The sequence below is a fragment of the Anabrus simplex genome, chromosome 1 (assembly GCF_040414725.1).
Source record: "Anabrus simplex isolate iqAnaSimp1 chromosome 1, ASM4041472v1, whole genome shotgun sequence".
In the NCBI taxonomy this organism is placed as follows: domain Eukaryota; kingdom Metazoa; phylum Arthropoda; class Insecta; order Orthoptera; family Tettigoniidae; genus Anabrus; species Anabrus simplex.
The window spans coordinates 1077795671-1077822980 of record NC_090265.1 but is presented as its reverse complement, the minus strand read 5'-3'; the positions used below and the strand labels follow the sequence as shown (position 1 = coordinate 1077822980).

Genomic DNA, 27310 nt, shown 5'->3' with positions numbered 1-27310 from the left:
GCTGACTCACTGGACTGTTCTATGAAATCCAGAATTTTCTGTAGAGTCAAAGTAACAAATATTCACCAGAAACATTTTCCTGCTTTTCAGGTTAGAAGCATCTGTTGCTACAGAAATAAACTGAAACAAGTTTCCTGAGGAATTCAATACACTAACATCATCATTAACACTTAGGCCTATAAGCACTATAAGTGCACCATCATTTTGGCTTTCATATGGCCACAAGGAAGTTTAATGCAAATGTTGGAATCACTAAACACATTTTCCATAAATTTGTTTGCACAGTCCATAATATTGTAGCTTAATCCATGTTTAATTGACTGTATGGTATGCAAATGTGGTGTCACTAGTAATGGCGTTAAAATTAGGATATTCAGTCGTGGTCGTGAAGTGGTTTGTTATTTTCAAAGGAGTCTTGTCTAGTTTCATTTTCTCTTTGTGTTTGGTGTGAGTTGAATGAAGTTTCACATCTGCATGACACCATGACTTACCGGTATAAAAAATTATTTCCTAAAGCAACATGTGTGTAGAAATATGAACTCATCTTCCCACTTCTTTAAGTTTCTTTTCCTTTGAGTGGTGTTAGTACTCATTGTTTCTTCTCCATTTTCAAGTTTTTCCAATTCAATCTCCTCACTCTCATTACTTCCTAGAGTAAAATGAAATGTTGAAATGTTGTCACATTAAAATGTCTGCATTTGGTAGCTGAGGCTACATGATTATTTATTTATTTTATATTTATTTATTTTATATTTATTTTATTTTATTTTATTTTATTTTATTTTATTTTATTTTATTTTATTTTATTTTATTAAGTTTGGGACCTATAGATCTGGATCCTTGGAGAACTATTACCATTGGTTTTCCACAGCTTATGCTTCTTGACCTGCCAAAATGGAAGTGAATTCCATGGTATCCAACTTTAAACAAACAAAACCTCAGCTTTTCAGTGATGGTGATATAAGATGGGGAAAGAATGAATAGCATGGAAAATAACTTCATAATCGCTGTTATAAAGACTTTATGCAAGAGCTTTATTGAGTGTGGAATGTTGATTACACTTCAAATGGAACACAGTTCTTGAGGTATTTTTAAATAACAAATCCCTATAAAATTTTAATTTTGTTTCTTTAAAAGGAAATAAAAAATGGTAAACATTCTATAAAATTATAAATATACTGTTTTGATTCCTTTTTAATCTAACACAGTTCTCTTGTATGGCAGTGTAGTGTTCCAGGCTTAGGGGAGGCTGCAGGAGTCTTAAGTACATTTGGTGGTAACTTTCAGCTAGGACCCTTCCTCAAATTGTGGCAGCTCCTTATCTCCTGAAGGCATTGGAATACTTGTGGCAGTGAACCCATGAGTGGTTCAAGTAAAACAGACTGATCCAATCTCCACCCAAAAGCTCTGGTCAGCTTGGCCGATGTCTCGCACAGCAATATCAATGATGGGCAATCGGCCTGCCTTGTCTGTAGCATACGTTATTACAGACTTCGCCCAGTCACTGCGCTTGAACTGAAACAATAATTACATTATTAGTTACAGATTATGAGTAATTTTAGAACAATTATGTATAGGGTTATTCACCTATGGTGGTAACATAGTATCATTTTCTTGTTTGTATGTTTTTCCATGGAATTATTAATAATTGAGATAATGACACAAATTTCATTTAAAAAAAAAATGAACTTACATAATTTCTGAAGTAAAATCACTCCAGATGGCAAAAGTTCAGTCGACATAAAGAGCAGAATTTTCCAAGCAAAAATTGCTTTTTACAAGAAAATGATACTACTTACATCAAGGACTTTAAATGTGGAGACCAAGAAGAAATTTATTAAGTGCTTTGTCTGGAGTGTGGCCTTGTATGGTTCAGAAACGTGGACTATTAGAGCACGTGATAAGAAACGTTTGGAAGCATTTGAGCTGTGGTGCTGGAGGAGGATGGAAAAGATCTCATGGACAGAAAAACTCACCAATAAAGAAGTTCTTCGACGAATAGGCGAAAAAAGATCCTTTTTAGCAACAATAAGGAAAAGAAGAGACCAATTAATTGACCATCTCTATAGGCACAATGGTTTCATAGTTAATGTCATGGAAGGAATGATTCAAGGTAAAAGAGGAAGACCTAGACTGCAATATTCAAGACAGATCAGAGATGACGTAGGAACAGGCTCATGTGGAAATGAAGAGATTAGCGGATTACAGAGAAGAGTGGAGAAGACGAATTGCTGCCAACCAATCTTAGGATTGAGAATTAAGAAGAAGAAGAATTTCTGATACTAGCAGAAGAGTCCATGTTATTATGACAAGAGAAGCTGATAATTACTTTTTGAAATATCTATAATACTTCAACTTATGATTCTAGTGGCTGAGATCAGGCATTTATCTAGTAAAGACAATGTGATGTATTATTTGGGTTTGAAACATGTTTATGACAGGCAAACTAAACAAGGGGAGGAGGTTTATGTTTTTAAAAGAAATAAAATTATAATGTTTTACAGAAGAATGTTACTAAAGCTTAATTGTCCTGTTTTGACAAAACAGTACCGTATAATATGTGAATTGATAAATTAAAATAACACAGCAAAAACAAATAACTTAATTTTAGAAAAGCATATGAATAATGTAAAAGTTAATCTTCACTAGTAATGATGAAAGTGGACTGGGCACAGGATGATGATAAACCGGTAGTATCGTCAATCGGTGATCTGCCTTTAGGACGGTTGCCCAGGTGGCAGATTACCTATCAATTGCTTACTTAATATTTACATTTATTTATAATTGTTTACCCAGATTTTTCTTAAATATTTTCAACAAACTTGGAAATTTATCGAAATTTTCCTTGATAATTTATTCTAATTCCTTGCTCATCATCCTATAAATGAATATTAGCCCCAATCTGTCCTCTTGAATTCCAACTTTATCTTCATCTAATCTTTCCTACTTTTAAAAGCTCCACTCAAGGTTATTCTTCTACTTATGTCATTCCACGCCAACTCACCACTGACAGCTCAAAACATACCACATAGTCAAGAATCTCATTTACAACATTTTAGTAACACTACTCCTTTGTCAGAAATCACCCAGAACAAATCGTGCTGCTTTCCTTTGAATTTTTTTTCAGTTCTCAAATTAAGTAGTCCTGGTGATGGTCACCCAAACTGGAGCCATACTCTAACTGTGGTCTTACCAGAGACTTATATTCCTTCTCCTTTACATCCTTACTACAACCCCTAAGTACTGTGATAACGATGTGAAGAGATCTGTAACCTTTCTTAACTACTTTGTTAATATGATTATCCCAATGAAGATCATTCCTTATATTAACACCTAGGTACTTACATTTTTCTCCATGAGGTCCTATCACCCCATCAACACAATAATTAAAACTTAGATGACTTCTCCTCTTGGTGAAACTTACAATTGACTTTTCATTCCATTCATACCTTTGTCTGCTACTTTAAGTCCTCCTCCAGTCGCTCACAATTCTGCAACTCATTTACTATTCTATACAGTGTAACATCATCCGCAAATATCCTTATCTGTGATTCCAGATCTTTACTCATATCATTTATACCAGGCGGCTCGTGAGTGCTGTACGTTCTACTTACAAATGTCTCGCATGCACTAGTGATGCATGGGATGCCTAATAACTTGTTTTTGAAGGAGTGCTACAGCGTGTTGTATTTTGGATGTTGTGGAACAAATAGCAGTCATTTTACTCCACACATTCCATAAAAGGTTGCATTTGTAAATACACCAAAGATGCAGAAAAGAAAATTTAATAACTTGTTAATTTATACACGTGTAGACATTCCACTCTATAAAAGAGCTATTTGTATGAAACAAAAACTAATACTGTTCAGCAAAATTCCTGTGTAGAAGGCAAACATTTGTTTGGAGCTTCGGTTGCATTCCGACCAGATTCTCCATAGATTAAAATTATGTCTGTGTATTCGTTGTTGCTGAACACACTAGCCGTTGCCAATATGCAGATAGCAAATGTACTACTGCTGTACCATACATCAGCCTAGTAGGCCTACTATGTGGTCAGAAACAAGGTTTACTAATACAAGGGGTTGCATTAGATGGGTAGCAGTAAGAAACAGGCTGTGAGTGACCATCCGGTTGTTCTCTCTTCATATTGACATAACCTGCCTGCTGGCAGTAGTGCCCCTGTGAAAATTAGTTAGTAGACATCCCATTCATCATATGTGCATGCAGGACATTTATAAGTAGAAAGAATACTGCTCAGGAGCTGCCTGCTATATATGCTGTTACTTAAGTCATCAGTCCAGAGATGGTTTGATGCAGCTCTCCATGTCACCCTACCTGTGCTAACCTTTTCATTTCTGCATAATCATTGCATCCTACATCTGTTCTAATTTGCTTGTCATATTCATACCTCGGTCCACCCCTACCGTTCTTACCACCTGCACTTCCCTCAATAAACCAACTGAACAAGTCCTGGGTGTCTTAAGATGTGTCCTATCATTCTATCTCAGGGTCAGCCAACTGCGTGTACGTGTGATGTCAGGTAACACGTCACACACTCTGCTCGGGCAGCGATACGAGGTACTTAGTACTGTAACTGAGAAGTGAAGGCTAGAGGGGCGAGGGGGAATCACAACGTCATTCCTAGGGGGAGGCCCAAGGGCTGCAGGTAGTACAATGCGGTTATGTGTAATACATATTTCTCTCCACATAATTTATTGTAACATAACTTTGTTATGAATTAACATAAAATTTATAAAGCTACTTTATTTCTACATATACAAACTAAACTAGCTTTTTCCGGTGAATCTTCGGAATTGATATGGAACACAAGATTGCTGTGTTTTACAATATCACCCACTGTAAAAAATAGTGCTAATAGTGACAAACAGCACAGTTTTACAACAAAAATAGTACAGAGAGTAACCTGTAAACTCAAAACATACGTTTTATCTCATGATATCGATACTCAGTTGCCACTCGTGGGTTTCCTTGATTTTTGTAGTCTTGTTTCGTTTACTAGTTTTGCAATATTTGGAGTTAATGCTTGAGGAAACACTATGTTTAAGAGCAAACTTCAAATCGTGATCTGACAACTGGCTTCAATGTTTTGGTTTTGTTGATTTAAAAGTTTTGTTCACAGGCATATGTGGAACCGAAAATACTCAACATTCTCGCTGCAAACCTATGCAATAGGGGAAACTTTTTTTAAACATTATGAGCCCAACTACTCCAGAATTGAGCCCAAACATAGAAGGTGCACCATCTGTTGCTATTGAAACTAGTTTGTTCCATAACAAAGAAGCATTTTCAACAACACTTACAATGCACTTGAAAATGTCGATGCCTTTCGTGGTATTCTTCATAGGCACTAAATTCAGTATTTCCTCCCAAATTGTAAAGTTTTTGTCAACCCCTCGTATGAAAACGGCTAGCTGGGCCATGTCAGAAATATCTATCTGTGCCCTCGTCAATTGCTAAGGAGTATGCCCGGAAGCTTTTTGTCGGTTCTAATAATTGTAGGTGGATATCATCAGATAGGTCTTGAATTTTTGTCGACACTGTGTGCGCGGACAAGCTGGTAGCTTCAAACTCTTGAATGATATTTAGACAAAACTCCTCACCTGCCAGAATTAAACATTCCTTTACGAACTCACCACCACTGAACGGTTTTTAAGTTTCTTTGCAATTAAATATGAAATTTTATAACTCAGTCGAACTGCTGACTCAGACTCACTGATCGAATGCTCGACATGGTTATTTAATTTACCTTTTAGTTCTGTAATTACACGTACCCTTTCCTCGCCTTGATACTGATTATAATCTGCAGCGTGATACAAACTGTAGTGGCTTGTAAATTATATATTTTTACATACTGTAGCTCTTTTCTACAAACTAAACATTTAGCTGTAGCAATCCTATCATTTTCAACAAATAAATATAGATCTTCCCATAAAGATAAAAAGAGCAGAGGCGTAGATAGCTTCTCGCACTGTGATGTGCCCGGTTCGTCCATACTTATGTACTGTACCACTAACACTATACGGCTGAGGATATTGATAGGTATGTCAAAATCATTAAAAAAAACTTTTTTCGGAATTTGATCCTAGATTTAACAATTTGGAATGTCTGGAAACTTATATTCAACTTTTAACCACGCCATTTTCAGGTGTTGCAGATAACGTTTATCTGGACCTACAGTTAGAGTTATTAGATTTACAGTGTGATAGAGAACTAAGAGATAAATTTTTAAATAAGAAGGATGTGTGTGGCTTGTTGTGAAAAGTGTCTATAAAAGCCGTAGCCATCAGCATGTATGGCACTTCACGTGTTTACTACAAAGCGAGGCTGTCTCTTCGTATCCAGTCTACGACAGCGGCTCCCCACCTTCTGTGCTCTTACGTCACATGGTCTCTCCGACGTCACACGGTCTCTCTTACATCAAACGCCAGCCGGTTGGCCGACCCTATTCTATCTCTTCTTCTCATCAAATTTAGCCAAATTGATTTCCTCTCACCAATTCGATTCAGTATCTCTTCATTCGTGATTCAATCTATCCATCTCACCTTCAGCATTTTTCTGTAACACCACATTTCAAAAGCTTCTATTCTCTTTCTTTCTAAGCTAGTTATCGTCCATGTTTCACTTACATACAATGCCACGCCCCAGATAAATGTCTTCATAAACATCTTTCTAATTCTGATATCAATGTTTGAAGTGAGCAAATTTCTTTTCTTAAGAAAGTTCTTCCTTGTTTGTGCTAGTCTGCATTTTGTGTCCTCCTTACTTCTGGCATTGTTAGTTATTTTACTACACAAGTAACAATATTCATCTACTTCCTTTGAAACTTCATTTCCTAATCTAATATTTCCTGCATCACCTGCCTTCGTTCGACTGCACTCCATTACTTTTGTTTAGGACTTATTTATTTTCATCTTGTACTCCTTACCCAAGACTTCGTGCATACCATTCAGCAACTTCTCGAGATCTTCTGCGGTCTCAGATAAAATAACAATATCATCGGCAAATCTCAAGGTTTTGATTTCCTCTCCTTGGATTGTAATTCCCTCTCCAAATTCCTCTTTGATTTCCTTTATTGCCTGTTCTATGTAAACACTGAAAAGGAGGCAAGACAGACTGCAGCCGAGCCTCACTCCTTTCTGGATTGCTGCTTCCTTTTAAAAGCCCTCGATTCTTATCACTGCAGACTGATTTTTATTCAGATTGTAGATAATTCTTCATTCTTGGTATCTGATTCCAATCACCTTCAGAATCTCAAATAGCTTGGTCCAATCAACATTATTGAATGCCATTTCTAGATCTATGAACGCCATGTATGTGGGTTTGTCCTTCTTAATTCGATCCTCTAGGATCAGACGTAAAGTCAGGCTTGCTTCATGTGTTCCCACATTTCTTCTGAAGCCAAATTGATCACTCCCAACTCAGCTTCTACTTGCCTTTCCATTCTTCTGTAAATAATACGTGTTAAAATTTTGCGGGCATTGAGATACTAAACTAATGGTGTGGTAGTTTTCACACTTGTCAGCACCAGCTTTCTTGGGAATAGGTATAACAACATTCTGCCAATAATCGGATGGAACTTCTCCTGTCTCATACATGTTACACACTAAATGGAATAACCTTGACATGCTGGTTTCTCCCAAGGTAGTCAGTAATTCAGAGGGAATATCATCAATTCCAGGTGCTTTGTTCCTAGTTAGGTCTCTCACAGCTCTATCAAACTCTGACCTCAAAATTGGGTCTCTCATTTCACCTGCATCAACAGCCAAAATCACCTACATCTTGATACAACTGTTGGATATCTTCTTGCCATCTTTCTGCTTTATCTTCTTTCCTTAGAAGTGGCTTTCCATCTGAGCTCTTAATATTCATACACCTTAATCTCCTTTCTCCATAGGTTTCTCTGATTTTCCTGTATGCAGCATGGAAGCGAAATGAGTTTGCAAAAAAGAAGTAGCCAAAGAAAAGTTGGGAAATATTCACCCAGAAAGTAAAGGAAGATTTCAACAGTGGGAAAAATTATTACAGTATTTGGAACTGTAAGAAATTGTAGGAATGAAACAGTGGAACACCGCATTAGTGAATAATAAAACCAGAAGAGATAATGAACACACGGAAAGAATATTTCAGGGAATGCTCAATGTGAGAAACCAGACATGCAAAGAAGATATCCAGGCAGTAGAAATAGAAGAAGTAATAGAGAAGCAATCAGACATTACAGTGACAGAGGTGAAATGGGCAGTTGAAAAGATGAAGATGAGAAAAGCTATGGGAATAGATGAAGTAACCATAGAAATGATCAAGGCTGCAGGACCAGTGGACATATAGAATACATAAGTGTTGCACGGAGAGAGGAAACATGCTAGAGGATTGGGGAAAAGGGGTCATAATACCAACATTCAAGAAAAGGAGATAAGATATATGCAGTAACTACCAAGGAATCATCATCCTCTCCCATGCTGACAAGATAATGGAAAGGATATTGGAAATTGCTGTTCATACTGGAGATGGATGATGACATAAAGGCAGCAAAGGAAGATTAAAGAGGGGAAAGAATGAATGTAGTGTTGATTGTATGATCTGGGGAGAAGATGAGGTGGAGGTACAATAACAGCTGAATGATATGAATAGAGGGATTGAACAATGAGGATGGATGATCAACGTGGAAAAGAGCAAGACAATGGTGATGAGTAGATGAAGTAAAGAAGGAAAAGGAGCTATCAAAATGAGAGACAAGGAACTTAAAATAGTAGAACAATTCAAATACTTGGGAAGTGAACTGACAGAAAATGGAAAAATTGATATGTAAGTTTGTAGAAGGGTACAACTGAGGAGTGCCTTTTACCACCAGGTATGGAGATTAATATGGAATAAAGATGAAGGCTAAAGAAGTAATGTATAATGACATATGCAGCAGAAATCTGGACAAAGAGAGATGAGAGTATAGGCAGCTGAAATGAAGTTCCTGAGGAGAATGCTATAGAAGACAATGTGGGATAGAGTGAGAAATGAAGGCATATGGAAAGAGCTAAATGTGCAAAAACTGACAAACTAAAGCAGAACAGATTGAGATGGTTTGGACATATCAAGCAGATGAAAGAAGAAAGACTGCCAAGACAAGCACCCACTGGAAAGACAGACGGCAGGGAAGAGAGGATGAGGGAGACCAAGATTACAATGGATGGACTCTGTGAAGAACAGCACAGGACAACAGAACCTGGACTGGAACATAGTGTTGGATGTGGAATGGTGGAGAGACAAGACGAAGTGGAGAAGAACCATATTTGGCTCCACCTGGAGTAAACTGGAAAATTTGATAATGATGATTTTCATTACACTTTTCAGAACATGACTCTAATGCTTTCTTACTACAGGTGTATAACTTCAAGTGAAATGCCTACTATTGGAGTTGGATGTTCCATCTATAGGAAGGGCTACATATAGATGTTGTTATGTTTACTAACAACTTAGAGGTCAGCTTTCTGGTTTGCACATGAACATTCAAGATATCAACACAATGACACTACTTAGATGGATGATACAAAATGCTTTTTTAATAAGTATATCAGTCCTAGAATGCTGACCAGGGTGGTATGATACCTCAGACAACTTTGTTTTCTTCTGTACTTTAATTGCATATATAGACACAGCCTTCCCCACCTTGATGACCTCTAAAAAATGACAGAACTTTACATCACCCAGTAAGTGAGTGAAATTCACCTGGTGCTGTTCACAATGTGAGGCCGTTGGGGTAACATTGCACCCTGGTGAGCATAATCATGTGTAAAGTTTGTGTTGGTTAAACTTTAGATGTGGCCATTTCTGCAGTGGTTGTGTGGTTTACTGATTTTGTTAATTAAGTTCTGGGTAAAGAACTATCAACAGATAAAGAGTATGATAGAGACAATAATGTAAAGGATGATGTTGAACTCCAATATTACATCTGAAGAGAATGTTTCAAAAGATGGCTATGATGATATTCTTGACTCAACATCAGTAATCAAATGCAAAAATGGTCAAAAGTGACATTTTAAATCCTCCCACCCACTAAGTTCTAAGTCTTTCCTCCAGAATGCCTGCTCTTAATATAATATTGTAACTTCCTGGAGCAAAATATATGAAAATCAAGACTGTGACGTGGGAATGAACTTTCATCCTTATTCTTTTGACCAATATTGTAACCTATTTCAGATGTTGAGATATCAGAGTACCGTATCCAAAAACACAACAGAAATAATTAATTGCAGCAAAATTGACAGAGGGGTGGGAGGGTACGGTAGGGTAGTGGTAACGAGAAGAATCTATGGAGTGATGTGGCTTGCCAGGTAAATAGTAATGATCTCCAAAATATGGTGAGCAGTCTAGAGTAAAGAAAATGCATGAAGAAATCTCAGGATGGCCAACCAACCAACCAACCCCTGGCTTCCTGCAGGAACATACAATTCACAATCTTTTACTATATCAGATATTAAAGACAAACTTTTTTAACTGTAATTTTTCTAGCTTTACACATATTAAAAAAATGCTTTATCCTGATAATATCTTGCTACCTTTATGATCTATAAGTACTCATAATTCATAAGTTAATGGTATGTTTAAAAGTCAGACCATAATGCAGCACACATTTCATAAAGATGTTGAGATGGATTGATAATGAATTGACTTGGAAGCATAGTTTAAAACGTACCCGACATTCATCCTCCACCACTTCATAACGGAACCTCTGGTTTCCTCTTGGTGTTATTTCAGCATCATTCCATGCCAAGAGTTTAATACCCTTTCGGTAAGTACGCTTGACCGCATCAAAATAGGCAACAGAATTCTTGCAGTGATAGGTGAGATTCTGCTCTGCTGACTGTGATAAGAGTTGCAGGAAGCCCACCTGGTTACTGTCAGCCTTATATGATAGCTGGAACATAACAATGATTAAAAACAATATTTCATGTAGTAATTTATACAGACATATTCTTGAAATGCATAAAATATTCCCCAACTTTTTCATACCTTCCATTGTAACTTTTTTACAAAAATTCTCCAACGTGTACTTTATGGAAACACTGCAGGGAAATGTTTACTTTTATTTGTGGGTTATATGTGCATTTTCATGGTAGAAATTTCCAACAACTCTTGTTTTCTTCTGACTCCTAAGGTATAGGGTTTGTGAGGCTTAGGGAGCCTTTCATTTTTCCACCCTTTGTGCCATTCCCTTTCTTTTTTGATAACTTTACTTTTTGAAGTATCAGACATCTTCCATTTTCCCTCTGATTAGTGTTAAGAGAGGATGGTTACCCAGTTGTACTTTCTCTTACAAAAAAATAATCACCATCACCAACTTTACAACAAGTATAATTAACAGTTGTGCAGTAATATGAAAACATAGCCTTCCACTGTTGATACTATAGTACTGGTATCATGACGTACATTAGTTTCTGTGATAAACAATGTCCTTAATTAAGCAATAATCAAGAGACTGGTGAAATCTTGGAAATGCATTTGATCATAAGTAGTGTGCATTAAGTGCACTTGTCTCATACTGAACATTCGTAATTCACTCATATTTCCTCATGTTCCACTATAGAACCAATGTTAGTCTAGCTAAGAATTGAGGTTTTATTTAAACACTGATAATTAAAAAGGAAAAAAAAGACCGTTGTGAATCTTTTGTTTAAGTTTGAACTATTTACTGTATACTTTGTTAAAATAAAAAATAGTAAATTAAACTTTGTCTGTTTGTAAACAAAAAACACAACACTTAAAGAGTTTTACTCTAAACAATTTCCAATGTTCATACTCATGATTTTCAAGTTGGTACTGATTAGATATCTATCAGAGTCAAGTATATGGGTATTATTAGGAGTAGCATTATAAATATGAATTTATAAACTACTTTTATAAACAAAATCTTCCGTTCTGCACTGTATCTTGATTTCCTAAGTGGATTAGACCACTTACCTTCATGCCACCTTCCACGTCTCCAATCCATATTTCCTGGTCAGTACCAGTGTAAGTGATCTCAGGTGTCTTTGTAGGATTGGCCAAGACACAGGTTGCTTTCTTCTCCATATCACAGTACACCAGGATAGCATCTCGAACATCACCCTCATTGGGATCGACCCAGTAATCACCTAAAGATAGAAACTACTTGTGTAATGTATGATAACACCATTTTGAAATGAAAACATTCTGGATATAAGAGGAATGAATATGTGGCTAATACAAAACACATATAACTGTCCACTCAGGTCAAAGTTGTTATTGGGCCAATGACCTTAGATGTTGGGCCCCTTTAAACAACAAGCAAGCAAAGTTATTATTATCACACTATCATGCTTGAGCTGTGTTTTAGTTATAACTTGTGTGAGATTGCAGCAGGAGCAGGTGGAGCTAAGTAAGATAGAAATGGATAGGTCATAATATTGAATATACACTGTTTAGTATTCGCTATGCAAGGGAATCGTATCCTAATGTTTTTAACTGATAACCTTCAATTCTGAGCAAGAAATTTGAAAAGAGAGTGTGAATGATGACACACAGTGTTATGACTTACCGCTGGGCAGCTCTGGATGAGCAACAGACAAGTCACGACATGTCTTAGCTGGAGATGATTTCTGACCATCAGGCTTCTTGAAACGCTCAAAGGAGGACTTGAGATGCTCATATGCCTTGAGGACTAATTCTCGACGGCCTTCTTCACTGAGATCTGCTCCAAAGATTCGAGCTGGTTCATCACCACTTAGAGGGTCAGGTCCCTGAATTAAACAGAAGTGTTACACTATTTTAATAATTTTTTCTCCCAAACATTAGGGCTGTAAATATTCATTGGAAAAATGGTATAGCATGAAAATGTAAAAAGGGAAATGTCATAGTTATTTAGGTAAAACCCTATTAGGAAATGCCTGCTGGCAAGATGTAGTGTTTAGAGTGCACTATGTCTTCTGGTATGGGCTAGAATAAAATTATTATGTTCATTGATCTGTCTCAGTCTCTTCCTTGGCTTTGACAATATGAAAGTGGCTGAGGTATGAGTGATGCTAGTAATGCCATTCCTTATGCAGCCAGTCCCTGCTACGAATGGTGTGAAAATGTCGCTCGTAGGGTCAGTTGGTGCAGGCATTTCAGTGGGCTTGGCAGACTGATGTGCAATAGCAACTTCTGGCTCGGTGAGGAAAGCAACGGGAAACTACCTCACTTCTCATTTCCCTAGTACGCCTCTTCAGTGACACCTAGGCCATCTATGACAGCTAATTGTGAACCTGTTGAAAATCCAACCAGCCTTCGGGCTGAATACCCAACATACATATTAGGAATAATGATAAAGGTGTACAACTGATACCACATTCAGCAAATTGTATTCAATTTAACTTCACAGATTTCAAAAGAGGGTAGTTTGTTATTTTGTATGGGATTTAAATTAGAGAACTATTGCACATAAAATAACAGGGATGGAAGGACACACACAATAATATAAGAGGGGTAGCTAAGAAGAATGTTTACAGTAGTCCATGGGCGTGTGGAAGTGACAGGCAGAATGCAGACTTGCTAGGTAATTGTGGTGGGTTTAATGACTTTGGAAACTACCAGGTGAGCAGAATGTGAGTTGTCCATGAGTCCGGAGCTAGCTGGCAACTATGTGTTATCATTCTGAGTGAAACAGCTGCTAAAACTGAGCAGGTAGAGTAGTATGTTAAGAAAGCTACGTCTATTGAAATAGGCACAAGTATTCAATTCCACATTAAGTGTTTATTTATGACTCATATGTGTGTATAGAATTGGCTCATTATCAGGAGATTATTTAATCCTTCACAGGTGATGATGTATTACGGCTGAGGGTGAATGTTGAATTTTGGAAAGAAAAAAGTAATTTGATGTAAATACAACTAAGACTACCTAAATTACGGTATGTATTCATGTATAAAAACAACATATATTTTGGGTTTCGCTGAATTTCATCACTGATCTGTTCTAGGAACGAAGTTTTCTTATGTTGTGAAAATTTGTTACTACAAGAACGACACAAGTGTCACTGAACAATTTTACCAGTATAATGTAGTTTGAGAAATTGTTACTTTAATCACAGTTCACTAACTAAATACAAGGGGGACAAATAATAATAATCCTAAAAAGAAGCAAAGTACAGTTCTGAATGTTGTTATTACTGTAATAATTGTTCACTGAATAAATGCCACATGAAGAAGACAGAACAGTATTAATAATTTAGGGACCGAGCTCGACGGCTGCAGTCGCTTAAGTGCAGCCAGTATCCAGTATCCGGGAGATAGTGGGTTCGAACCCCACTGTTGGCAGCTCTGAAGATGGTTTTCCGAGGTTTCCCATTTTCACACTAGGCAAATGCTGGGGCTGTACCTTAATTAAGGCCATGGCCGCTTCCTTTCTACTCCTAGCCCCTTCCTCTTCCATTGTCGCCATGAGACCTATCTGTGTCGGTGCAACATAAAGCAACTTGTAAAAAAAAGAAAAAATAATAATTTAGGGGAGAAATTTCAGACAGCTTTCAAATGAATACAGGAGTGAGACAAGGTGATGGGCTCTCTCCTCTGCTCTTCAACTGTGTTCTGGAGAAAGTTATTTGAGAAAGGTGCAAAAATCTTAGTGAAGGTGTTGAGAATGGGATTAGACTAGGTTGTTAGAGCAAGAAATAACAATTGATTACTTAGCCTTCGCGGATAATCTGGCGATTTTTTCAAATTCACTTGATACAGCCAAAAATCGAATAAACCAACTTCAGATGCAAGTGGTTAAGGCAGGTCTCCAGATTTCATTTGAGAAAACATAGTTTGTAATAATTATCAAGGCAGCTCCCAGAAATCTACAGGTCAATTAGGGCAAAATATAACAGACAAAGAAATTCAAATACCTAAGCGAGTGGATAGAACCTAATATTTATGAGAAAGATGCATTCAAACCTAGAATCAACAGGACAGAAATGGCCTACCACCTAACCAAAGATATCTATAACGAACGGTTTATCTTTCAAATCCAAGCTTAGACATTACCGGTACTGTACAGTAGTTCAATCTGAAGCTCTATATGCAGCAGAATGCTTCTCAATGAATAAGAAAGATCTGGCAGAACAACTAGCAGCCAACGAAAGGAAGATTCTAAGGAAGATCTTGGGCCCAGTAAAAGGAAATGGAGATTATAGGAGAAGGGACAATCACAAACTATATCCACATATGGAGAAAATAAGACACTATTAGGAAAAGGAGGATTTCTTTCCACGGTCACTGAACATGAATGAGACCAGGAAGATTGTCCATTTGAATCTTTGCTTACTTTCTGAACAAGAAACACTAAAGGGCCTTGTTCACTGAGGTGTAAAAGGATTGAGGATCTTAGGGTACATGATGGCATCTTGCAATGTGACCCTTTAAAGAAGAAACTTGAAGGTCTACCGAGTTTTTGAACATAACCTACAATAAAGACAGGCAAGATGTGGACCGAAGAATGGAAGGGAGCTCACTAAAGGATGTGGGAGTATTGGGCAAGTGTTTAAAGCTCAGGACAGGAAACAGTTGAAATAGCATAGTCCATAGCTTGCTGAAACAAAAGAAAAAGGAGAAGATATGATTTTATGTCTGAAACACTTGGGAGAGACCATGATGCAATTCTAGGCCTTTTTATTTTCTTATTTGTGTTTCCATAAATACCAGTTTCCTTCATTATTATCTCAAAAATCTCATTATCAAAGAAAAGATAAAAATACTCTAGTGGATGGTAATATAGGCCCCTGCTAAATATTATGTGTAGGAATCCTAGTTGATGGACTAGATCAAAACTACTCACGTCTATCCAGGCAGAACAAGGTGCATGTGCACTATCATTTGTATGGTCACTTGTGTCACTTTCACATTCACTACCACTGCTGGAAGATATCTTGGGAAATTGACCTTCTCTGTCACTAAATGACACTTTGCTGCCACTTTCATTAATTATTGCCTCTATCTCATCACTTGTTCTTAATTTTCTTTTAACCATTTTGCCAAAAATGCAGGAAGGAAATGGAAAATATAAACTACAATAATCTTCAGTTGCACACGGTCGAAAAACTCAGCTGATAACTCACAATGAAATGTACCTAATATAGTCATAATACCAGCTTTCAGCTTTAAAATGCTTGGAAGGACAGCTCATGTCATCTGTTGACTATTCATGTAATCATTTGTTCTCAGATAGCCAGTAACATTTTGAAGTATTGTGCAAGCCCATATATGGGTTTCCTCCTGCAAGGATATGGACAGGCAACCCATATATGGGTTTTCATATGGATAAAGTTAAAGAAAACTTCCCTGATGATTGGGCTCCAAGTTGTTCTGCTGTTCATAAATTCATAAACAAATTTTGAGAAATGAGAAGTTTTTGAGATAAGAAGTGAAGACGATGATGCACAGTGCTCACCGAAGTAGTTCTCGATGACCTTGGGCATAAATTAAAAGAAAGTATAAAATGATTCAAACTTTCAATACTATTAAAATAAGAAATATAAGTTTACAAGTTAATATGAGAAGGGCATCTGATTCAGAAAGTGATGGAACCAACTAGAGGGAAGAATATTTTGAATGTGGTGCTGGTAAAAACCAAATAAGCTCTATAGAGAAACCAAAGTAATAGATGTTATTAGTGATCACGAAGCTGTTTTTGTGGTAGTTAAAAATAAATGTGAAAGAAAGGAAGATATTAAAATTAGGACTATTAGGCAGTACCATATGGTTGATAAAGCAGGCATGAGGCAGTTTCTAAAAAGTAACTATGATCGGTGGAAAACGGTAAATAAAAATGTAAACAGACTCTGGGATGGGTTTAAAGCAATTGTTAAGGAATGTGAAAACTGGTTTGTACCTTTGAAGGTGGTAAGAAATGGTAAAGACCCACCTTATTATAATAGAGAAATAAAGAGACTAAGAAGGAAGTACAGACTGGAAAGAAATAGAGTTAGAAATGGCTGTGGAAGTAAGGAAAAATTGAAGGAACCTACTAGGAAATTGAATCTAGCAAAGAAGGCAGCTAAGGATAACATGATGGCAAGCAAAATTGGCAGTCATACAAATTTTAGTGAAAAATGGTAAGAGTGTGTATAGGTACTTTAAGGCAGAAACAGGTTCCAAGAAGGATATTCCAGGAATCATTAATGAACAAGGGAAGTGTGTATGCGAGGATCTTCAAAAGGCAGAAGTATTCAGTCAGCAGTGTCTAAAGATTGTTGGTTACAAGGGTAATGTCCAGATAGAGGAAGTGACTAATGCTAAAGAAGTATTAAAATTTATCTATGATAACAATGACATTTACAGTAAGCTACAAAAGTTGAAAACTAGAAAAGCAGCTGGAATTGATAAGGTTTCAGGGGATATACTAAAGACAATGGGTTGGGATATAGTACCATATCTGAAGTACTTATTTGATTATTGTTTGCATGAAGGAGCTATACCAAATGAATAGAGAGTTGCTATAGTAGCCCCTGTGTATAAAGGAAAGGGTGATACGACATAAAGCTGAAAATTACAGGCCAGTCAGTTTTGGGAAAGCATTCTTTCTGATTAAATGAGACATGTTTGCAAAATTAATAACTGATTTGATAGGAGGCAGTTTGGGTATAGGAAAAGTTATTCAACTGAAACTCAAACTTGTAGGATTCCAGCAAGATATAGCAGATATCCTGGATTCAGGAGGTCAAATGGTCTGTATCGCGATTGACCTATCTAAGGCATTTGATAGGGTAAATCATGGGAGACTACTGGCCAAAATGAGTGCAATTAGACTTGACAAAGAGTGACTGACTGGGTGGCTAAGTTTCTAGAAAATAGAACTCAGAGAATTAGAGTAGGCGAAGCTTTATCTGTCCCTGTACTAAGAGGGGAATTCCTTAAGGCAGTATTATTGGACCTTTATGTTTTCTTATATACATCAATGGTATGTGTAAAGAAGTGGAATCAGAAATAAGGATTTTTGCAAATGATGTTATTCTGTACAGAGTAATAAATAAGTTAAAAGATTGTGTGCAACTGCAAAATGACTTCGATAATGTTGTGAGATGGACAGTAGGCAATGGTATGATGATAAACAGGGTTAAAAGTCAGGTTATGAGTTTCACAAATAGGAAAAGTCTTCTCAGTTTTAGTTACTGCCCAAGGGTACAGATCTCTGCACATGGTTATGAGGGTATTTAGGGGTTGTAGTAAGGATGTTGATTAATTCGAGTACATTCCTATTTCATTAAAATTGGTACCGGTTTTGACCAGTACTTTTAGTCATCATCAGCCGATCACAAATAGGCGTAAAACAATGCACAGATAAATAAATTGCGAAGTATAAAGAATTCTGTAGGTTGCTGATAGTGAAGCACTCAAATCTTTAGGGAGTACTGTGTGTTGAAAGATACACAGGTAAAAATATGAAATGATACTGTCAGATGCAGTTTAAGAAGCACTATAACACTTGTATTTATCAGCTGCAGTTTATAAGGCACTGTAAAATTTTAAGGATACTGCACATCAATCATGAACGTTAGTAAGGCATAAGCGTTAGAGAGCACTGTACGGCAAGAAGTCCATAATCAATTATGTATCCAACTATAGTACTGAGCAAATTCTTGAAGAGTTCAATTGCAGTTTATGAGACACTGTATAATTTTAGGGAATAGCACTGCCCATCGATAGACCCAAGAATTATGAAGAAGCTGCTGATTAAATACGCAAATGTACTACTGAGAAAGTTCCCAAAGAGTAGATTAGCATTGTGCTTCTAAAAGTCTGTTAAGTTAGATATGTTAGAGGGCACTGTGTGTGAAGAAGTCCAGAATCAAATGTAACCCTGCCTCATTCAGGCATCTGAAGGCTGTCCTCTAGCTGCCAGGAAAAGGTTGTTTTTTTTTTTTTTTTTGCTAGGGGCTTTACGTCGCACCGACACAGATAGGTCTTATGGCGACGATGGGATAGGAAAGGCCTAGGAGTTGGAAGGAAGTGGCCGTGGCCTTAATTAAGGTACAGCCCCAGCATTTGCCTGGTGTGAAAATGGGAAACCACGGAAAACCATCTTCAGGGCTGCCGATAGTGGGATTCGAACCTACTATCTCCCGGATGCAAGCTCGCGCGCCTCTACGCGCACGGCCAACTCGCCCGGTCCAGAAAAATGTATGGCCTGGCGTAGCCGCACAGCATTCATGAATGGGGTCAGTTGGATCTCGGTGATCAAGTAATCATTCTGTTCCTGGTTCAAGACCCACCACAAATCCGAGCTAGCACGTCAGCTTACGTCTTCTGATTCTGGATAATATCTTATCCAATGCATCGTCATACTCTGTGGGATACCTTAGAGTCATCCAGCCTTTGTTGCAGTTCTATTTCCTTGTTCAATGAGAGCAACAACTGACTCATGGATGTGAGGTCCTTGGTGGGCTGTAGTTCCCAGCAATTTGATTAATTTGTCTGCTATTGCTGCCAGTGGAGTGAAAAGAACATTTGAAGTAAATTTGAACCGGCCACCTTTCCACTGTAAACCTGAGTCTGTACCCCCTGGGCTATGGAGCTTCACAAACAAGCACGCACATCACATCTATTAGTCTGGCTGCAACCTTCTACCTCGTTCGCATTTAAGACCATTTACAGGAAATGGTGCTATCTAATTGCTTCCCATGATGGAAACTTCCACACTGACTGGCAAGGAAAAAGTGTATTACTTTAATTTCTTATATCAAATCTTAATTTATTCCACTAACATGTATTAGTTTTCCAATAATTTCAATTTTACAAAAGCTAGAAGTTTGGAGAGAAAATACCAAAACATGTTTCACAAGGCTACATTTTGTAACTGAAATTTTTCAGTTTTTAAAGTTTTCTTTTCAGTTGGTTGTTATCAACTGTTATTAAATATATAGCAAAAAAAGTTGATGTTTGTTCTGCACTCCATGAGGACTTTCGTTACTAAAAGCAGATGTTTCCACCCCTAGCATCTATGACAGCCTGTAAATGCTCAGGTATACTGTTCACAAGTTGTTGAATGGCCTCTTCTGGGATGCAATCCCACTCCTCCAGCAACAATGTTCTCAGTCATGCTAGGTGTTTTCACACTGACACTCCTTCCAAGCACATCCCACGCATCTTCAATGGGGTTTACGTCAGGACTACGTGTGCTGGCCAATCCAGGGTTCGAATACCAATTTTTCTGCAGATACTGCACAACGCAGTGACTGGTATGGCTGCGGGCGTTATCGTGCATTAGCATGAAAGGTACAAAGGGCATCACATGGTCCACCAGAATCTCTTTGATGTACTTTTGGGCATTGAGCATCCTGTGATTGATGAACATCAACTCAGTGTGAGCCACATTGTTAATGCCACCCCACACCATCCCTGAGCTGCCTCTCTAAATGGAGTCCGCAAGGAGAAAGCAATGACACTGTACCTCTCTCCAGACTTTCTCCACACTCTTCCTCTTCCATCAGGAGACCTGAGATTAAAATGATTCTCGTCAGAGAAGAGAACAGAATAGAGGGACACTGCTCCTGGGTCCATCCCAGATGCAGCCTCGTGAAATGGAGATGTGTCTCTCTGTGTTGTCGTTCAAGTAGGGGTCCATGTGCAGGTCTCCTGGATGAAAGATACACTTCTTGCAACCTCCTTCTTACTGTTCTCTCACTCCCCTCACATGTCTGACCATTTGATTTTATCCTGGAGTGCTATGGTATGGCAATCTGCAGTAAGTTGGAAGTTGGCCAGCACACATAGTCTTGATATAAATCCCATTAAATATGTATGGGATATGCATGGAAGGAGTATCAGACAGCGTGACACCACCACCGTGGCACAACTGAGGAGGAGTGGGATTAAATTCCGGCACAAGCCATCCAACAACTTGTGAACAGTATGTCTGAGTGCTTACTGGCCATCATAGACACTAGGGCTGGTGGAAACACCCATTTCTAGTGACCAGTGTTTTCATGGAGTGCACTATAAACATTAACTTTGTTTAGGGATACACTTAATAACAATTGACAACAATCAACTAAAAAGAAAACATAAAAAAAAAAAATGGAAACATTTCAAGAATCTTGGAAACTGATACATTTTAGTAAAATAAATTAAGATTGTACATAAGTAATTATAGTGATCAGTAATGTTTAATTGCCTCCTGAGTATTGAACTAGGAATGACAGCATCATGGTTGCATGTGACAATGCTCATCACTGTACAGTTGGACTTAGGATTTTTTCATTGCTCTTACTTTCTGTGATGGCAAGTGTATATACCACTCAGAAATACAATTACACAATTAATTGCCATTTTGTAGGTTACAATAGGAAGAAATAAACATAAATATTCTATAACATAAATTTTTCATGGTGGCGAATGCCTATAGCTATTTATCTCCCAGAAAGCTTTAACTCACTGACAGCGAAGAAAATTAATTTTATATTTGTCCGTATCTTCTTTCCTCCTCTTCCAATGCTAACCTGTAATTGTTTTTATCCTAGCATGTGTTCCTTTCTCTAAATAACTTTATTTGTCACTTGCTTGTTCCTTTCCAAGCCGGCCCAGTGGTGTAGGGGTAGTGTGCCTACCTCTTACCCGGAGGCCTCGGGTTCAGTTCCTGGCCAGGTCAGGGATTTTTATCTGGACCTGAGGGCTGGTTCGAGGTCCACTCAGCCTATGTGATTAGAATTGAGGAGCTATCTGATGGTGAGATAGCGGCCCCGGTCTAGAAAGCCAAGAATAATGGCCAAAAGGATTTGTCGTGCTGACCACATGACACCTTGTAATCTGCAGGCCTTCGGACTGAGCAGCGGTCGCTTGGTAGGCCAAGGCCCTTCAAGGGCTGTAGTGCCATGGAGTTGGAGGGGGGGGGGCTTTATTTGTTCCTTTCCAATATTTGTATTCACCCATTAGGTTCTTTTCCTCTTTTTGTGTTACTGTTTTTCTAGTCTTTTATCACCTGCATTCATCTTTTTCTTATTTGTTCTTTTTTCCTGTTTTTATTCAGATTTCTTCTTATCCCACACTTGGTAGATCAAGATTGAAGATCTGTCATGATGGCCCCCAAAGGATTGTTTAAATGAAACTGGGAAGCAGAAACAAGCTCGTCAAAGGCTGAGAAGAACTGGGACTGATAAGCTGAGTGCCTTTCTACTTGAACATGGTAATGTATGATGTAGAGATTATTCTTGTCCTTACATATTTTCATATTGGTCTTTGTTTTTTCTTTTTTTTTTTCTGTTACTCCCTTGTTTACAGCTGACCTATCATTGCGTTTATCCTATTATGTGTTACTATTTAACAAAATAGATTTATTAGTTTTTTAACCATATTATTACAAACTAGTGCTTTGCCTGCAGCTTCGCTCGTGTCATAGTTGAGTTATGTCCTATTATATTATTTTAGTTCCCATTTTCTTTTGAAGTCCACCAAACCAACCTCATGTGTTCATCGACTTTCATAAGAAATGTAAGACACAAACGTAAACAATGTGTTTTCCCGTCCTGGCTTCGGCCGGAATTGAGAAGTTTCACGTGTATTCCGAGTTTTCTGTTAAATGAAATTTTCTTGGAGAACACCCTATCATAACAGTAACTTCTATTATTTTTTTAAATGCTTCACACGTAATCTAGTGCCATTGCACAACTTAGGTGGTTTGAGGTTACATGACAACATTACAGGTGCTCCTACTTTCAAACGAAGTTTGCGAGATGGGGATCCTGGAGGATTAAGAGTATTTAGGAATTCTACTGGATAAATGACAGCATTGTCTGTTTGTAATACTGTGTCGACCAATTTATACTCTATTTCTTCTGCATCAAAATATGTAAGCAATGCTTCATTTATTTCATTAGCCGTCTCATTAAAGTAAATCTGCAAAAATCCAGGATCTTGATGAGCATTTGGCAATAGACTGCCTATGGAATGCTAAATTTGACCTTGTACTTTGAAAGTTGGCATAAAGCCGGGTTGGATGACTTGCTTAGCACCTAAAGATGTCATTTGAAAACAGCTGCTATATTTTCTAATTTGATAAAAAAAATGACCATGATCTGGATGGGCACCCATTAGTAACTGTACAATGGTTCACAGTGGTGGCAGCTGAACCTTGCCAGAATCGCAACACATGCCTGGTGTTTCATCTTTCCACTTGAGAGCATTGCAGAATTGGCATTTATGGATCTTTGTACCAGTGGTTATCAAGCTGTTATCTTCCTAATTAATTTCAGGATCGTAAGACATCCCGGAACGAAACTTAATTTTACATGGACGCAATCGTCTTTCTTTTCGGACCCCAGGATGATGTTTGAATTGTCCTGCGATATTCGCGATTATTTTGCTGGTGTGTAGCTGCCACTGCTCTATGAAACTCTGGATTATTTTTCAGGTATGTCGGTACCGCTGCTCTATGAACCTTGGGGTTATTCTTTTGGTACGTAACTGCCGCTGCTCCATAAACCTTGAGATTATTCTTCTGGTACGTGTCTGCTGCTGCTCTATGAACTTTGGGATTTTTCTTTTGGTATTTACTTGCAGCAATGGTATGTGCGGAAGGATTATTCTGTAAAAATGTGGCTGCTGCTATTTTAAATTGTATTTTTCTTGTAGCATTTGAGTATCGAGTACAACGTTTTTCAGAAACTTTTGTAACAACGAATGAAGCACTCGTTTCTTCGCACAGACATTCATATACAGTTCTTCAAAATGTCCGTTAGAGAGATTACCAGTAAATCACACTCTTTTTATGGTATTAGCTTCATCACTTAATGTCCAGTATAACTTTTGATCACGATAAACTTCAAAGTGGAATGGAAATATGTTGCCGTTAACTCACATGTTCCACTATAAGGTGAATCTTCTGACACGAGAAGTCGGCACTCTTCTGAGGAGGAATAGTTATTACCAAGATGATTTTTGGACAAAATGGAGACAACTTATGAAACAATAGCTTCACGAACTTCTTTATGCCGTAACTGAGTAGAATATAAAATGTAAGAAAGAGATCTAAATAGACATGCACCGTCACCTATAATAGAAACAATGTTATGTGGCAACACTTCACCATTAATGTTTAGATAAGTTACTGTCATTATGCTGTGTGCGTGAAAAAGATGTTATCGTGCTGCAGTCTGTTATTTAGCTGTCTCTTTGAAATATCACACATCAGTACATTGAATCTTCTATGAAATGTTGGTACTCTTCTGAGGAGGAGTAGTTATTAGCAAGGATTGCCAAGGTTCAAACCCTTATTGCTCAAGAGTTCTATCAGACTCACTTCATTACTGGTCGACAATATTATGCAAGTTGCCTCCTTCGTCAGTGACATATTTTTGAACCATAGACGCATGCGCGCGCCAAACTGGTATGCTTTCGCCTAGCCTGTTTTACCAGTTGTATGGATGAAACAATTCATTTAAACTGTAAGCGGCTGCATAACTAAGTAACAAAATATAAAACTGTAATAAATCTCATTGATAAAACAATATTCCTGTGTCAAAAAAGGCCGCCAACAGGCAGATTCGAACCTGCGTTCTTGCAGTCTGTAGTCCATTGACTTAATGCAGTTTGGGAAAAAGTGAATTTGATCACTATACATTTTTTCCAGCACAAATCGTTTTAATTTGTTTGTGATTGTTGATACGGGGCATTTTGCCGGTTTTTAAAAAACATTCACGGTAGCCGAAGTAACACTACATCAAAGCAAACTTCGTTTCTTGAGTTATTTATATGGCGGCCGAAGTTACCCCAAAACACGGGGTAACTCCGGCCACTCTTTCGACAATCATTATTCATTACTGTATTATGATGAGAATTATGTTCATATTTAAAAATGAAGAACAAACATGGCAGAATTTATATTATATTTTTCAGAAAATTAGAGGGAATATTTCACATTTTATTTTTTAAAATATACGAAAAAGTGACCGAAGTTACCCCATTTTACGGTATGCGTTGTAAAGGTTCTTGCCCAGTATTCCATCAGTATTCACTATAAAATGGACAGTGTGTCCAATTATTCAGAGTGTAGACTTGTCTTGTCTTGTCTTAATAAATACCATAGATCCTATCTATAAATTGTGAAGTTTATCTGTTGCTTGCTCACACACTGGTCTGACCCTCAGAAAAGAGGTCAGTCTATGAAGTGTGGAGTCACCTTGACCACCAAATGAGCAAGAGACTGGTAAAGTCATGAACTACCATATACTGGTACCATGTAGATTTCACTTGATTGTACAAATCAGTCACTGTAGACCACTGTTCCAGCCAAGCAGGTGAGAAGTTCCATTGTTTCATTTGTATTTGTCTTCCATGATTTGAGAGGAGAGCATGGCATTTAATGATGATGTTTACCATCCCAAGACTAGTAGTCAGCTGAAGATACAGGGTAGTTATCAGTACTCAGAAGATATTTCCATGCCAGATGCATCACGAAATAGCACATATTATCTGTTGAGCAAATGTCACCTGGGAAACTGGAATTGTAAAATGATGATGATGATGATGATGATGATGATGACGTAAATTTTAGTAGTCAAATTTATAAAGAGTTAGTAACAATGTGTGGTGAAAGGGGTTATTAGTTTTCTATGGTTAACTATATAAATTGACTAGCAAGATACCTGTGCTTTGCTACGGTGTTGTACTGAAATTCATAATTGAATGCTTAATGTTTTATATATAATCCATCGAAATTCGCGATCTGACTCGTTTTCTGGGAGAATCCACCAAAATTCATGATCTGACTCGTTTTCTGAGAGATTTTTCAATCTTTCTTTCCAGCAATCGATTTCGTACTTGCCGGGCTAGGTCCAGGTATTCCACCCAGTCAGTTGGGTCCCTAAATCTTTACCATCTTTTCCTATGAGCATTTTTAATATGGGTCAAATCCTTGAGGAGATCCGGTGTGGTGTCATTTTGGGTACCTTGGCAGTACTGAACCCGCGGCCAGACTGCATTCGTAGTCATTACCCGGACAGGACCCATTCCCAGCACAGTCCGCACATTTGGACGATGGTCCAAGTTGTTGTTATTATTATTATTATTATTATTATTATTATTATTATTATTATTATTATTATTATTATTATTATTATTATTATTGATGGCCTGGAACCCACAGCAAGATGCAAGACCACTACTTGGCCATAAATTACATCCTCTACCATTGTCATTGCTGACAATGTGGCTAGCACCATCGTCACGCGTAGGCAAGAGCGCGAGATTTCTGGCGACACGAATGATATACTTCCGTGAATTATTGACCTTATTATAGAGGTGAACAATTGCACGGTCAATATCATTCATATCATTTATTTCAAAGGTGTATAAATTTTTATTTATATGCCATGAGAATCTACTGTAATCTAACTTTATGTACTCCAAAGGAAAAGATGGTTCTTGAAAACGAACCCAGGAAAGATTAGAAATGATCAGTTTATGATCAGAATAAGTACATTATGAACAGTAAGATCAATAGTCTCAACTCCTTTTTTCACCCCACTGCCGTTAAATTGATTTACCCCGCCCCCCAAGAAAAGAAGACATGTTTCCTTATGTTTAAAGGAGATTCCAAATACCAATGTACAAGTCTGTTACCTTCAGTTCTGAGATATAAGTATCCCCATAAAAGAATTCACTTTTTTTCACTTCCTTTCACACTCCCCCCCCCCCCAAGTGAATTTCCTGTTAAACATACTTGTCTCTTTAATAGTAAAGGATCTTCTAAATACCTATTATCACGACTCTAACATCTTCAGTTTTTGAGATATGTGTCCACATAAAAGGAATTTAACTGCTTTTCACCCCCGCCCCCAAAATGATTTCGCCCCAAAACGCTTTTTTCTTTGTTTTTAAAGGAGATCCAAATATCAATTTTTATGTCTGTAACAACTTTAGTTTTTATTAGATGTAAGTATCCTCATACAATTAATTCAATTAATTTTTCAATTTTTACTCCCCCCCCCGGATTGGATTTTCCGAGAATACGTGTTTCTTTACTTTTAAAACAGATTCTAAATACCAATTTTCACGTCTGCAAAATCTTTCGTTTTTGAGATAATAGTATCCTCATACAAATAATTCAACTGATTTTTCAATTTCTCTCCTCCCTTTAGGTGGTCTTCCGAAAACAAAAAATACGTATTCCTTTATTTTTAAAGGAAATTCCAAATACCAAATTTCATGTCTGTAACATCTTTAGCTTTTGAGATATCAGTATTCTAATTAAAATAATTCAACCCCCTTTTTCAGTCACTTTTACCCCTCCACCCAAGTGGTTTTTCAGAAAACAAAAAATACATGTTTCTTTA

The 27310-nt window shown here is 37.5% G+C and overlaps 1 protein-coding gene across 2 annotated transcripts in view; it reads right to left on the bottom strand.

Annotated features, from left to right (window-relative positions):
• Nucleotides 1–1010: 1010 nt before the first annotated feature.
• LOC136858009 (collagen alpha-1(II) chain) overlaps nt 1011–27310 on the bottom strand; it is a 209645-nt gene continuing 183345 nt past the window's right edge. For both annotated transcript variants that reach the window (XM_067137199.2, XM_067137200.2), the window contains 4 exons: nt 12566–12767; nt 11971–12143; nt 10706–10927; nt 1011–1515 (listed from right to left, as the gene is read on the bottom strand). In XM_067137199.2, coding sequence (XP_066993300.2) covers nt 1369–1515; nt 10706–10927; nt 11971–12143; nt 12566–12767 — 744 coding nt within the window. In that variant the 3' untranslated portion in view covers nt 1011–1368. The remainder of the gene's footprint in view (nt 1516–10705; nt 10928–11970; nt 12144–12565; nt 12768–27310) is intronic.